At 25.6% G+C, this 12,771-nt stretch overlaps 1 protein-coding gene across 1 annotated transcript in view; it reads left to right on the plus strand.

Moving 5' to 3' along the window:
* Positions 1-12,771, plus strand: part of LOC100201233 (mediator of RNA polymerase II transcription subunit 4) — a 32,784-nt gene that overhangs the window by 9,566 nt on the left and 10,447 nt on the right. The window contains exons 3-8 of the mRNA XM_065789050.1: positions 966-1,020; positions 2,283-2,398; positions 2,646-2,703; positions 5,593-5,679; positions 7,554-7,715; positions 7,880-7,926. Of these exons, the coding sequence (XP_065645122.1) occupies positions 966-1,020; positions 2,283-2,398; positions 2,646-2,703; positions 5,593-5,679; positions 7,554-7,715; positions 7,880-7,926 (525 nt within the window). The remainder of the gene's footprint in view (positions 1-965; positions 1,021-2,282; positions 2,399-2,645; positions 2,704-5,592; positions 5,680-7,553; positions 7,716-7,879; positions 7,927-12,771) is intronic.

Consider the following 12,771-nt stretch of genomic DNA (forward strand, 5'->3'; position numbering starts at 1 on the left):
TTAAGCCATGTCTTTGCATATTGAATTCCTTTAATTTCACTATTTAAGCTTTTCTTAGGTGTATTTTTTTATGAAATGCTTTTATTCCAGCATTTTTAAGTGCTTTTTTGATATAAGAATGTGAAGTCTTGAATTTTTTTTTTGCTAGATCTTGCTGTGACTGGTTTCGATTCCTTGCTATTGAACTGAGAATTGAATTTCCTTTCTTCCACTTCCAGATTTTCAATAGAAACTTTGAGTAGTTTTAAACTTATTTACAATATCTATGACTTTAGTTTTTGGGACATTTGTACGTTTAGCAATCAAGCGATATAAAGTTGATGGATTTTTGTAAAAAAAATTCACAACTTTTTTATGCACCTAAACAGTTTGTGAATCATTGATCTGTGAACAAAAGTTTATCAGCACAATTAATAATAATAAAGTAACGTTTAATTAGTTAAATAATAATAAAGTAACGTTAAATAATTATGTAATAATTAATAGTAACGTAATAATTAATAGTAACGTAATAATAGTAACGTAAAATAATTAATAAGAACGTTAAATAATAATAAAGTAACGTAAAAAAATAATAGAAATAAATAGCATTCGTGGTTTTAGAGAAATCTCAATTTAAAGTTGAGTGGATTTTTCCGTGTCCACCTGACACTCTAAGTTTCTTGTTGATAAAGCAGTCTTGATTAATTTAATATATTATCAATATTGGTTGAGTTTTAGACCTAAAATAGGTGGTGGGGAATAAGCTCTAACTTTTAATGCTTTAACTTTAAGTAGGTTAATTTTTCATTAGATTTTTGCATTTAAAATGTTTGTTTTTTTATATATATATTATTTATTTTATAAATAAACATGTTATTTGAATTGGATTTTAAAATATTTGTTATAATATATTATAACTTTTATTGTTTATTACAAATTTTTAATATAGGCTTTTATGTGTTATTTTTTGTATAAAATTTTAGTTGGTTGAAAAGTTGTTAGAGCAAGATAGTGATCTGCAGGAAACATTACAAAAAGGTTTTTACTTTCTTTATTTACTTAATTCTGTTCTTTTCTTTTTTTCCTCATTAAATTTTTATTTAAATTCTGTAGAGTTTACTCTATTTTACAGTCTTTTTTTTTTCTAATTAAATAAAGGTTCAGAAGTAGATGCAACATAAATATACTTCAATACTTGAATGAAATAACGTTATAAAAGCTTTTATGTTTAAAATATGTCAATAACGGCACCATTTTTAGAGAGGCATTTTTGCTGTTGTGAGTTTATGCGAAAATGTTAAAAAAAGTTAAAATAGCGAATTAAACAAAAGCATAAACTATCTATAAAAAGAATTTCTTATTTTTGAAGATTTTTAATATTTATTTTAAAAAAAAATTATATATAATTTAAAAAAACTTATATTATTATACAATAAAATATATAACATTATATAGTAATAAAAAAATTAAAATCTTTGATATTTAATTTTGTGTTAGGCTATGTTCTTTAAACAATAAAATACTAATCGTATTTGCTTGCGGTAATTGGTGTTTTAAGAAAATCAGAACAAAAACGCGGTCGCTGCATCGTACTGTTACCATTTTTTATTTTGAAGTATTACAAACAATATTATTAATTACAATTCACAAATACAATAATTAATAATTACAAGAATTGCAAATGTATTACAATTAATATTAACAATTACAAGTGTTATCTCAACTTGCTAGTTTGTATTGATGATTTATTTGAATAAGGGCAGTTATTATATACATATATATATATATATATATATATATATATATATATATATATATATATATATATATATATATATATATACATATTTTTTTTCGTATGGGCCTTTACATCAAGCATATATGGTAAAATACCGCATATATTGGCCTTTTTATAAAAATCCCGCATGGGTTTTTTAGAGCCACCATGCCTCTGTACTTGCAACATTGATACATTTTAATACTTGACACGTACATACACTGCAATACTTGCAAGTGTATATGTGACAAGTATATACTTTCAAGTATGTATGAGACAATTTTAAATTCACTGCAATACTTGCAAGAAAGATATACTTGAAATATAGAAACACTTTATTACTTAACACATACACCTCAATACTTGCAATAAATATTCACTTCAATACTTGCTACATATACTTCAATACTTAGACTATAATTTTTTTGTTTTTTCAAACTAATTTTTTATTTCTGATAACTAAATATGCTTTAGGTATTAGATTTTTTTTTAATTTGTTTTTTCAATTCTTATTGATTTTTAGCAATAAAACAACTTGAACAACACAAATTAGTGAAACAGTTGCAAGAAGAAATAAAGAAAAAAGACCAAGAGCTTTCACTGTTTCATAGCCAATTAAAGGAAGCTGAAAATATTTTAGTATGACTTAGTTGTTATGAATATATTAATATAACTGTTTAAATTGTGTAAGTTAATTAAAATTAGACTTGCAGCATCTTCATTAGAAGATTAAAATGGTTTTACATAACTGTAATGGTTCAAGTGTGATCTTGAATCATTGATGACCTGAATAAAAGTTTTTTTATTAAAAAAAAAAATCAATTTACTATTTATTAATGTCAAATATTTTTAAAGAGATGTGGATACAATTAAGATCTTGTTTTAGGCTACTGCTCTTCATCAAGCAAAGAAAAAGCTGCTAACAGCGGAGCAAGCCAAGAGCTGTAAGTTTTTAATTATTAATTACTAATTATATAAATATAAGTAATTAAATATAATTAATTAATATTAGGTATTTGGTTAAAAAAAAAGTTAAGCTTCTTATTAGAATGATCACTGAGATCAAAGATTGCAGCATAAATTTTGAAAATATGTTTATAACTTAACATACGGTGATTAAAATCATAGACTAAAAGTTTAGTCAAATTTGATAGCAAAAAATTATAAATTAATATTAGTAAAATCAATAGGTTTTGAACTAACGTTAATGATCTGCTGAAAAGTCTTCTTTTTCATGACAAAATCTCTGGAATAAAATCTTGATTCAATTCTTCTGGAGATATCTTGATTCTATTCTTCAAGTGATATCTTGATTCAGTTCTTCTGGTAATATCTTGATTTAATTCTTCTGGAGATATCTTGATTAAAGATTATCTTGAGTAAAATTGCGTTTATAAATTGCAAAAAATGAAAAAAGAAAATATTTAAATTTAAAATGACATAACTTACCAGGAAAATATGGTTTTTGTTTTTCAAATTTCTTCCGGATATAAATCTGAAAATTTGAATATTAAAACCTTTTTGCACAAAAACATACTACTCTCTGTTTCTGCCATCTCTGCAATACTAACATTAAAATAAGCTATTACTTTTACGCTATTTTAATAAGCTATTTTTTTTTTTTATGATTTACAATTTGATCACAGTATGATTTACAATTTGATCACAATATGATTTACAATTTGATCACAGTATGATTTACAATTTGATCACAGTATGATTTACAATTTGATCACAGTATGATTTACAATTTGATCACAGTATGATTTACAATTTAGATTTACAATTTAGATTGTTTAAATGATCTTGTTAATAAGATCATTTACACAAGCGTGTGGTGTGGTGGGGGGTTGAATTTTTGAGGTGAGCACTCTACCGATACACCACTACCACATTTGAACCATTAAGTTGTAAGCCAAGTGTTCTACCACTAGTCTAAAACTGTTTTTGTACTTAGTGCCATATTAGAGTATAAAAGTGTATATAATTTCTAAATAACTTTTCTGCCTTCTCTACAATAGCAGTTATTGAGCAGATTATGTGGGTTATATATTGCTTTTCTGTTAAAACCACCACAGTAAGTGAAACATTGATAACCTAAAAAAATGTTTATGACTTTAAAAGAAAAAAAACAGACAAAAACAAAAGAATAATAACTGGAATAATAATAACTATATGGTAGTGTAACTGGAATGGTATTTAAACCGGCTAATGGGTGTTCCCTCAAAAATGGAATTACAGTGAAACATTTAAAAAAAGTTTTTTTGATATTAAATTAAAATTATTTTGCTGGACAAAAAAAATAAATTGCAAATATTTTTATTTTTAATGTACATTTAATATTTTTAATCAATTTAATCAATAGTTTTTAATCAATATTTTTAATCAAATCCTTTGAGATGAACTGCATTCAATTTTCTTTTAGTCACAAACTGCTCTACTACATTGTGAGTGATTTTTTTAAAACAATGCTTGATTCTTCCAATGAATTTTTGGCTTCCTACTTTCCCTTGCAGACCAAACATTTGAAATAATCGTAAAAGTATTTAATTGGCCTTATTTCAGGATAGTTGGCAAGATTATCATTTGTTAAGAACATAGTTGATACTTTCACTGTCCAGCAAAGCAATGACCTTTTTGTCAATTTTTTCATCAGGATATTGTTCAGATATGAACGGAATCAAAAAACTTCAATCCAATCTTTTGTGTACATATTTTTGTTAACAGAGTAGCCAGATTGCTTGATAATTGGTCTAGTCATACTAATAGGACTAATTTGTGAGCCATACCAATACTTTGCTTTTGAACTTAGCTTTTCTTTTGTACTTAAGGTCTTTGGATTTGTCATCTAAAATAAACTTTTTATACAAACATCTGCATTTAGCGACATCTCTTTTCTGCTCAGACCTTTTTTGCTATTAATTCCTGGTGATGATTTCGGTGTTTGTCTTTGTTCTTAACTATTTATTAGTGTGTAATTAAACTTTTGAATTATTTTAGACCTTTTCTTATGGTTGTTTTTTTATGGTTGCTTAATGGTTATTTTGCAAAATAAGCAGCAGGCTGGTTGACTTTATTTTTTGTCATTTTTTGTGCCATTTCTTTTTATATTCTTTTTTTACTCTGTCCACTTTCATATCTTTTATTTATTCGGTGTAAAGTTGTTTTTGGAATATTTTCCACTTTAAAATGATTATAAGTAAACAGTTTTTCAAGTGTAATGTTATTTTCGTTGAATTTGCACATGGGTTTTCTTACATCTACTTTTTTGAGCTCATTTTTTTAACTAAAGAAAAACTAGTTTTGATTAATATTTTTTTTTTTTGTAATTACATATTGTCTAGTTTACATAAACATTAAGTCATGATTTATTATTTTAACATTTGGACATAAGCTATTGTATTTTTTGGATTTCTATTTTTGAGGGAACATCCGTTATTACGTATCTAAGGAGAAAGTTTCTTGTTTTCAATTTTTTTTATTACATCTGAAATCATCAGGCATAAATATTCTGCGCATAAAAATTTTTTTATTAATTCAATAATCAGAATTTTGAAATACCATGAAGAAAATATAATTTTTTTTTTTTAACAGGAATTTAAAATAATTCACTTTAAATATAATCTTAAACAATAAATCATTTTAAATATATTCTTAAAATTATATTTGGAGTGATTTATTCATTATTTATTTATTGAATTAAGTTTATATTTGAAATAATTATCGTTCAAATTATTATATCTTATAAATATGTATGAAGTGATTAGAAGAATTTTTTTACAGTTTCTTTTATATTCATAGTTTTAAATATACCTGTTTTTGTTTTAAAAAAGCTTCTGTATCATGTGAGGAACTTATCAAGTTTGCATTTCGAATAAGCAGCGGTAACTCTGTTGAAGCGCCTCCAGGTTGGGTTCCAGGTATACAATTTTTAATTAGAATATCTCTTATTGTTTGTGTGCTTATCTAAATGTATGTTTTTAAATTTTATTTGGAAAAAATTTGGGTAAAATTAAGTGGTATTATCCTGGTTTTTTTAATAAACAGAAAATAAGATATTGATTTTAAGAACTGTGGATGTATGGGTAAGGTGACGTGGTTAAGGTTCCTAAAAAGATTGACTCTATCTACTATTAACAATGTTGATATATTAATGTTGATTGAATGATTTTAAAGCTGTATATTAAACCAGTTCAAATATTTTTTAAGCAAACAGCATATTTTGTAAAATTTCACAAAATATCTGAGGCCTGGGCACAAAATAGCAATATGTAAACAGCATGTATAGCAATTTATGAGGTCTGGACTGGAGCATCTGTATAATGAGGTCTGGGTCTTTGGTTGCACACAAGTTGAATGACTTTAATCTTAATTTTTTTTTTACTCTATTTTTTTTACTGATTGAATGACCACCAAAAATGTGAGAATAGTGTGAAAAAAAAATCCAAAAGTAAAACTATATTTGTTTGAATATTCATATATTTCATTTTAATTGTGCTTTCCAATCAAACTTTCTATCCAATCAAAATTAAGTATTTTCTACTGGACTATGATAAATTTATTAAAATTTGTGACCCTTATGTAGTCCTTATGTATTCTTATGTAGTCTTATGTAGTCCTTTAATAGTCTTATGTAGTCCTTATGGTATATTTATACAAAACATTATTACATTAACTTGTTTTTGTTCTTCCAAGAGTGAAGATCATTATACTTTTTATAAACTCAATACATTACCACATACTAAATCTAATCTCAATTATTTAGCATTAATTTAAGTACTAATCTCAGTTAATTTTAACAAGATTAACAAATTATGGTTGCAAAAAAGTAGTTTAAAACTTTACAGTTTTTTAGTTTTTTTTTCCAGCAACAAGTTTTGACAGGAAATGCTTTATAAGTCTCAACATAAGTTTTCACATTTGACAAGCATAGTGGGACTGATAGATGAGTTAGGGTAAGTATCCATTAAGTGATTATATTGAGCAAGTTATCTCAAGTGAATTATCTCAAAAAGGAAATGATAGATGAGAGTGATAGATGAGAGACATCACAATAAGAGAGTGAAAAGATTGTCACAAAAAAATTTTGAAAAATATAATTTTCATCACAAATATAAAGCAATAAAAGTTGCTTTAGAAAACTGTTTATGATACATATCATGGTGGCGTTTATGATTTCATTGTGGTGTTTATAGTATCATAGTGGTGTTTATGATACATATCATTGTGGTGTTTATAATATCATTATGGTGTTTATAATATCATTGTGGTGTTTATGATACATATCATTGCGGTGTTTATGATACATATCATTGTGGTGTTTATGATACATATCTTTGGCTACAACACTTTGACATCAAAGTGATTAGAGTCTAAGAAATAAAATGTTTTTATTCATATGTCGATTGGTTTTGATTCATTTTAGGAACTTATAAATTGATATTACCGGATTTAAATAATATTGTTAAGAATGTATTTCTTTTTTTTTTTTATAAAAAATCTCGAAAATAAACACCTTTTACTTTATTTAATTTATAATAAAATGTTTTTGTGGAGCAAAAATGTGGTGTGTGATGCATTCTCAAAGGTGTAAAAACATTATTCAAGTCTATAAAATTTATTATACCAATTCATAATATTGTGTCAAACTTTAAAAAAAATGGTTATGACCTGCTATTTTGTTTATATATTATATTTTCTTATGTTTTTTTTATTTATTCATTTATTTTTTGCATTTTTTCTTAAATGAAATACATTCTGTTATTGCTTTTCATGCACTAAATTTAAAAAACAGGTGATCCTCGTAGACCTTATCCATTGGATATTGAAATGCGATGTGGCGCTCTAGGACAGTCCATTCAGAGAAATGTTCTTGAGCCAGTAATAAAGGAAGAATTTACTGAAAATACTAAAAATGATGAAAATAAAAAGTTATATTTAGACAAAGATGAAGATGGTTTGTTGATTTAATTTTTAGTTACCATATTTTTTCAGATCTTTTTTATATCAGTGTGTAAATACATATTGTACTTTTGTACCTTGTGTCTTTTTGTTTTTTATAAAAAAAAAACTTTTTTTATAGTTTTTAAATATTTTTAGATGTGTTTACTTTTGTTTTAGAGCGGTTTGGTAATGGCGGCATTTGGCAGGGACTTTCTGGAGATATGGTATTTTTTTCTTTAATCTTCAACATTTTATGTTGAAGTATGACTTTAAATTGTGTGTTTTAATTTGAAAAGATTCTGGTAACAACTATGTACTGAAATAACAATGTACCAAATTGATCTGTGTTATAATCACCATGTACTGAAAAAACAATATACCAAACCATTGTTTTAAAAAATAAAAACAATACATGTTATTGTTATATCTTTTTTATTTTAAATCATTTACTTTTTTAGTTTAATGTAACAAGATTCATATAATATATTTATATAATAATATTTTCTTTTTCAATTGTTACATTAAAACAAGTATAAAATAAAAAAATAGTTAATAATAATAATAATATTATGTAATTCCCTGCTCTTTTCAATTAGTGAATTAGTTGATGATTGGTGCATTAGTGAAAGTTGTCTAGTGTTCTGTACAATTTTTGTTTATTTGCTTATTTAGTTTAATCCAATTATTTAGATTATCCAGTTATCGAGATATTCCGTTTTCTTTTTAATTTTCTATGTTGTATATTTAGTATATTTAATTTCATAATCAATTAGTTAATAAATTTATTAAAATCATTTGTATTAATTTGAAAGTCTAAATATTTTATGAAATTCAGGATTATTTATGTAATTTAGGATTACTTTTACATTAGTTTTTAGATTATTTAAAATCTAAAAACTAATGTAATGTTTTAAATTTCAAACAATGATCAGCCTCTTAACCACCATATTTTTTATGCAATCTTTATTACTAAGGTTTTAAAGGAGTTTTGAGTCGTTCTGCACAGTTATTTTCAAAATGAGCCCTAAAAACATTTTAACTTCCATGACTTTTGATAAATTTTCATAATAAATTACTGGGGTACAATATCTGGTGCTCGCCATGTGCTTGATTGTTGCCACTTAGTCCTTAAAAAGTAAGCAGACAAATAATTTGTAGAAAGTTTCAAAATTAAATCTTAAAAATGCTTTCATTGACTGAGTTTGTCATTAAAACTGATTTATTGTCAATTTTAATTACAAACTTTTGTCATTAAAACTGACAAAAGTTTGGTGATTGTAACTTTAAAAATCTTCTTAGAGACCAAGTAGCAATCTCAAGAGCGCTTAGTGGGCACTAGGTATTTTTACACCAAAAAAAAAATCTTTAAATAAAAAATCCTATTAATTAATATTATAATTATATTAATATTAATTAATATTATTTTATTATAAATTTGAAAAAAAATTACTCTTTTTATTATTTTGCAGGAAAATAAATTTTCAAACAAAACTACAGAAACATACAATGATGTAAAATATACAATAATAATAAACTCTTAAACATGAATTGTATAAAAGTTTAACTTAAATAGTGGGTTATATATACATATACCACAAAATTGATATTCTTTTATTATAATAATTTATTATTCCACCAGAGACATGCTGCTAAACATCTTCAATAGAGTAATTATAGACTGGCATTTTAACGATATAATTTAAAAAAATTTAAAAATATGATTATTTTTGTTTTTTGGGTTTATACCTAAAGGAAACAAGGCTACTTATTTTAATGATACATTACCTACCTAACCTATATACCTACGATACCTACCTAACAGCAATTATATAAAATAAATAACTTTACAAAAATAAATAATAAACGTAATTTTATTAGATAAATTTGTGAGCAAATATCCTACATCTATATGCGCATGAAATAGAAAATAACGGCTAAGATAGCTTTACTCCAAACATGAAATGCATGAAATAGAAACATTTTAGTTTTCTGAATATCAATATTATAAAAAATCAAAGATTTTTCCATGACTTTTAATCAAAATTTAGGAACTCCATGACTTTTTCCATGACAAGATGAAATGATTTCATGACCATGACTTTATAAAGGTCAGGAAACAAAAGTTTCATTACAAGGTTCAAAGGGAAATTATTTCATGTAAAGTTTTTTTTAATAAATCAAAAATAAACTATACTTTTTAGTTAAAGCAAAATTCTAAATTTGTCTTAATATTTCATTAGTTTATATTTATATTAATATATATCATCAATAAATATTTCCTTATATGGTCTTTCTATCTTATAATTACTTTTTTTTTTGTTTAATCCAATTTATAAGCAAATTGCAATTTATCTACAGCTACAACTCATCTACATGCAATTATTGATCAGTAAAGCAAATAACAACAACTTTTTAATTTAAATATCACATGCTTTTTAACTAATTTTTCTTAGTGATTGCAGTTTCTGTTTATTTTAGACAAAATATTTTATTTTTTAATTAATAATGCGATGATTTAGAAAAGAATACTATTGCTTGATATTTGATGGTTTTGCTTTGATAAGCTGTGAAACATAAAATATTTAGAATTAGTTTTGTCTGAATTTAGTGATTTTTTAATAATTTCTACCTCTATATACAATCAATAAACATGAAATTGATGGCAATCTAATCAAGCTAAACTATAAAATTACCCTAAATAAAATATCGAAAAATATCTATCTTTAAAAAACTAAACAAAAAAAACTAAAAAACTGTAAAGTTTTAAACTACTTTTTTGCAACCATAATTTGTTAATCTTGTTGAAAACCAGACAAATAACATGGATAAAAGATAAGTTGACATTCAAGTGTTGCACTCAGTGCAGTAAAATACATTCCATATAAGGACGAAATAAGGGTGATAGTTGGGTCTTTATCAGTGGTCTGTATGTGGTCTGGATCACCCCCACTCACTAAGGGGAGGGGGTTTGGGGTGGCACTAATCAAAGGGGAACGGGGCAACCAACTTTTAGTAATATAATTAACTTTTGATATTTCCCATTTAAGACCATTACATTGTATATTTGCTGGAAAATTTGGCACACATTTTTGATAGTCACTATCAAAATTTGAATCTTATGGTAAAAGCATGAAAAAATGCAATAAAGATCTAATGGCCTTAACTCTATATTCATTAGAAAATGAATCATGTATGTTAGGGTGTCCCATAAACAACATTTTTGAAAAATATATGCAGGGACCCCCTTAATGTGTTCTATCTAATACAAAAACACTAGATTTAAAATTTTTTTGAATAAAAAATATTTTAAGGGGTCCCTCAAGACCCTCAAATATTTAATGGGTCCCTAATATTTTCGAAAAAAAATTTTTTCAAAAATATGTCAACCTGGTACTCAAATGAAGCGAAATTATATAAAAATTTCAAAAATAATATAGATTTCAATTATAGAATTGTTATTTATGGTTTTATTACATGAAAAATTACATTTTTTAACAAAAAACAAAAAAATGCATTTTTTATGTACTTTTATGACAATTTTGATAAATAGGTTAAAATTTTTCCAAATTAAATATTATTTTTGAAATTTTTATATAATTTTGCTTCATTTGAGTACCAGGTTGACATGCTTTTAAAAAACTTTTATTTTGAAAATATTAGGGATCCATTAAATATTCCAGGGTCTTGAGGGACCCCTTAAAATATTTTTTATTCAAAAAAATTTTAAATCTAGTGTTTTTGTATTAGATAGAACACATTAAGGGGGTCTCTGCATATATTTTTCAAAAATGTTGTTTTTTGGAACACCCTAATGTATGTTTCATGCTAGAAAATGAATCCTTGTATCTTTGTAAGTTGGTTGCCCCCCCCCCCCTTCCCCCTTGATTGGTGTTAACCCAAACCCCTCCCTCCCCTCTCCCTCACCTTAATAAGTGGGGAGGGGGTTCTAGACCACATACAGACCACTGATTACCTATAATAAAAAAGAATTTAACAATATAATGGTTTCATTTTGAAATTAATTTAGATATTAAGTATGTAAATATCTAAATTAATTTAGAGACCTTTATTTGAACCACAATGGAGGTCTCTAAAAAGTTACTTCCCCCTTTATTTGTGTCCCTATCTACTATAAAGACCAGATCAAGAAGAGGACAGCCAATCTTATCTTTCGATTTATTAAGAAATGACTTATAATTGGTTGCACTCTTCGCATAGGCCAGTTGGCAAATTAGAGGGGCACTGGTTTCTAGTAACACATTCAGCTGTTGATGATTGAAAAATAGGGTTATTTAAAAATAATGGCATTTTTGGTGTGGATTTGAAAAGTTTATAATGTTTGCATTTTCAGATAATTGGGTCTAATGGTCTTATATGCTGCTAATCTTAGATCAAAACAAAGTGTTAGAAAAATTTACTAGTATCTCAAAATGGCTGAAAATTGGACTTTTTAGGCAAGTGGACATGTTGCTTTTAGATATATTTAGGTTCTAAACTGCAACAAGCTGCCTATATTTTGCCCGTTTATTGCAGACAGTAGTAGCTAATCAAAAAACTTATCTGTAAAGACTTGTGAATGAATAGAATAATGTTACAGTTAGTTTCATTTTGACATATTTTAGCAAATTTAGGATTTTTTCCAAAGTTGAGGAGGTCACTATTTTTTTCTAATTTAACACAAGTTAATAAAAACCACTTTTTTGAAGAGAGAACCATCCAGAAAATAGTTCTAAAAAAAATGAGACACTTGTTGAAAGTGAGAAAAAAGTTATTCAGCTCTAAAGTAGTCTGTTTTGACCATTTGAAAATCAAGGGGGGCCACTATGTCATGTTTCTAAAGCTATAATTTCCGAACCGTTGTACTTGGAAGTCTGAAATTTCAAATTTAACCTATATACATAATGCACATAACTATATGTAAAAATCAGGAAAATCAGAAATGGTGCCCCACAAAGTTTTCTTTAAATTGGTTGAAGTATGATGATTTGACCCATATATACTACTAAAAAAATCCTTATATATTGCTAAAACTAACCACAATTCTTTATTGGAATTAATTTCGAAGGTTT

This window comes from Hydra vulgaris, chromosome 01, assembly GCF_038396675.1.
Source record: "Hydra vulgaris chromosome 01, alternate assembly HydraT2T_AEP".
NCBI classification, from domain to species: domain Eukaryota; kingdom Metazoa; phylum Cnidaria; class Hydrozoa; order Anthoathecata; family Hydridae; genus Hydra; species Hydra vulgaris.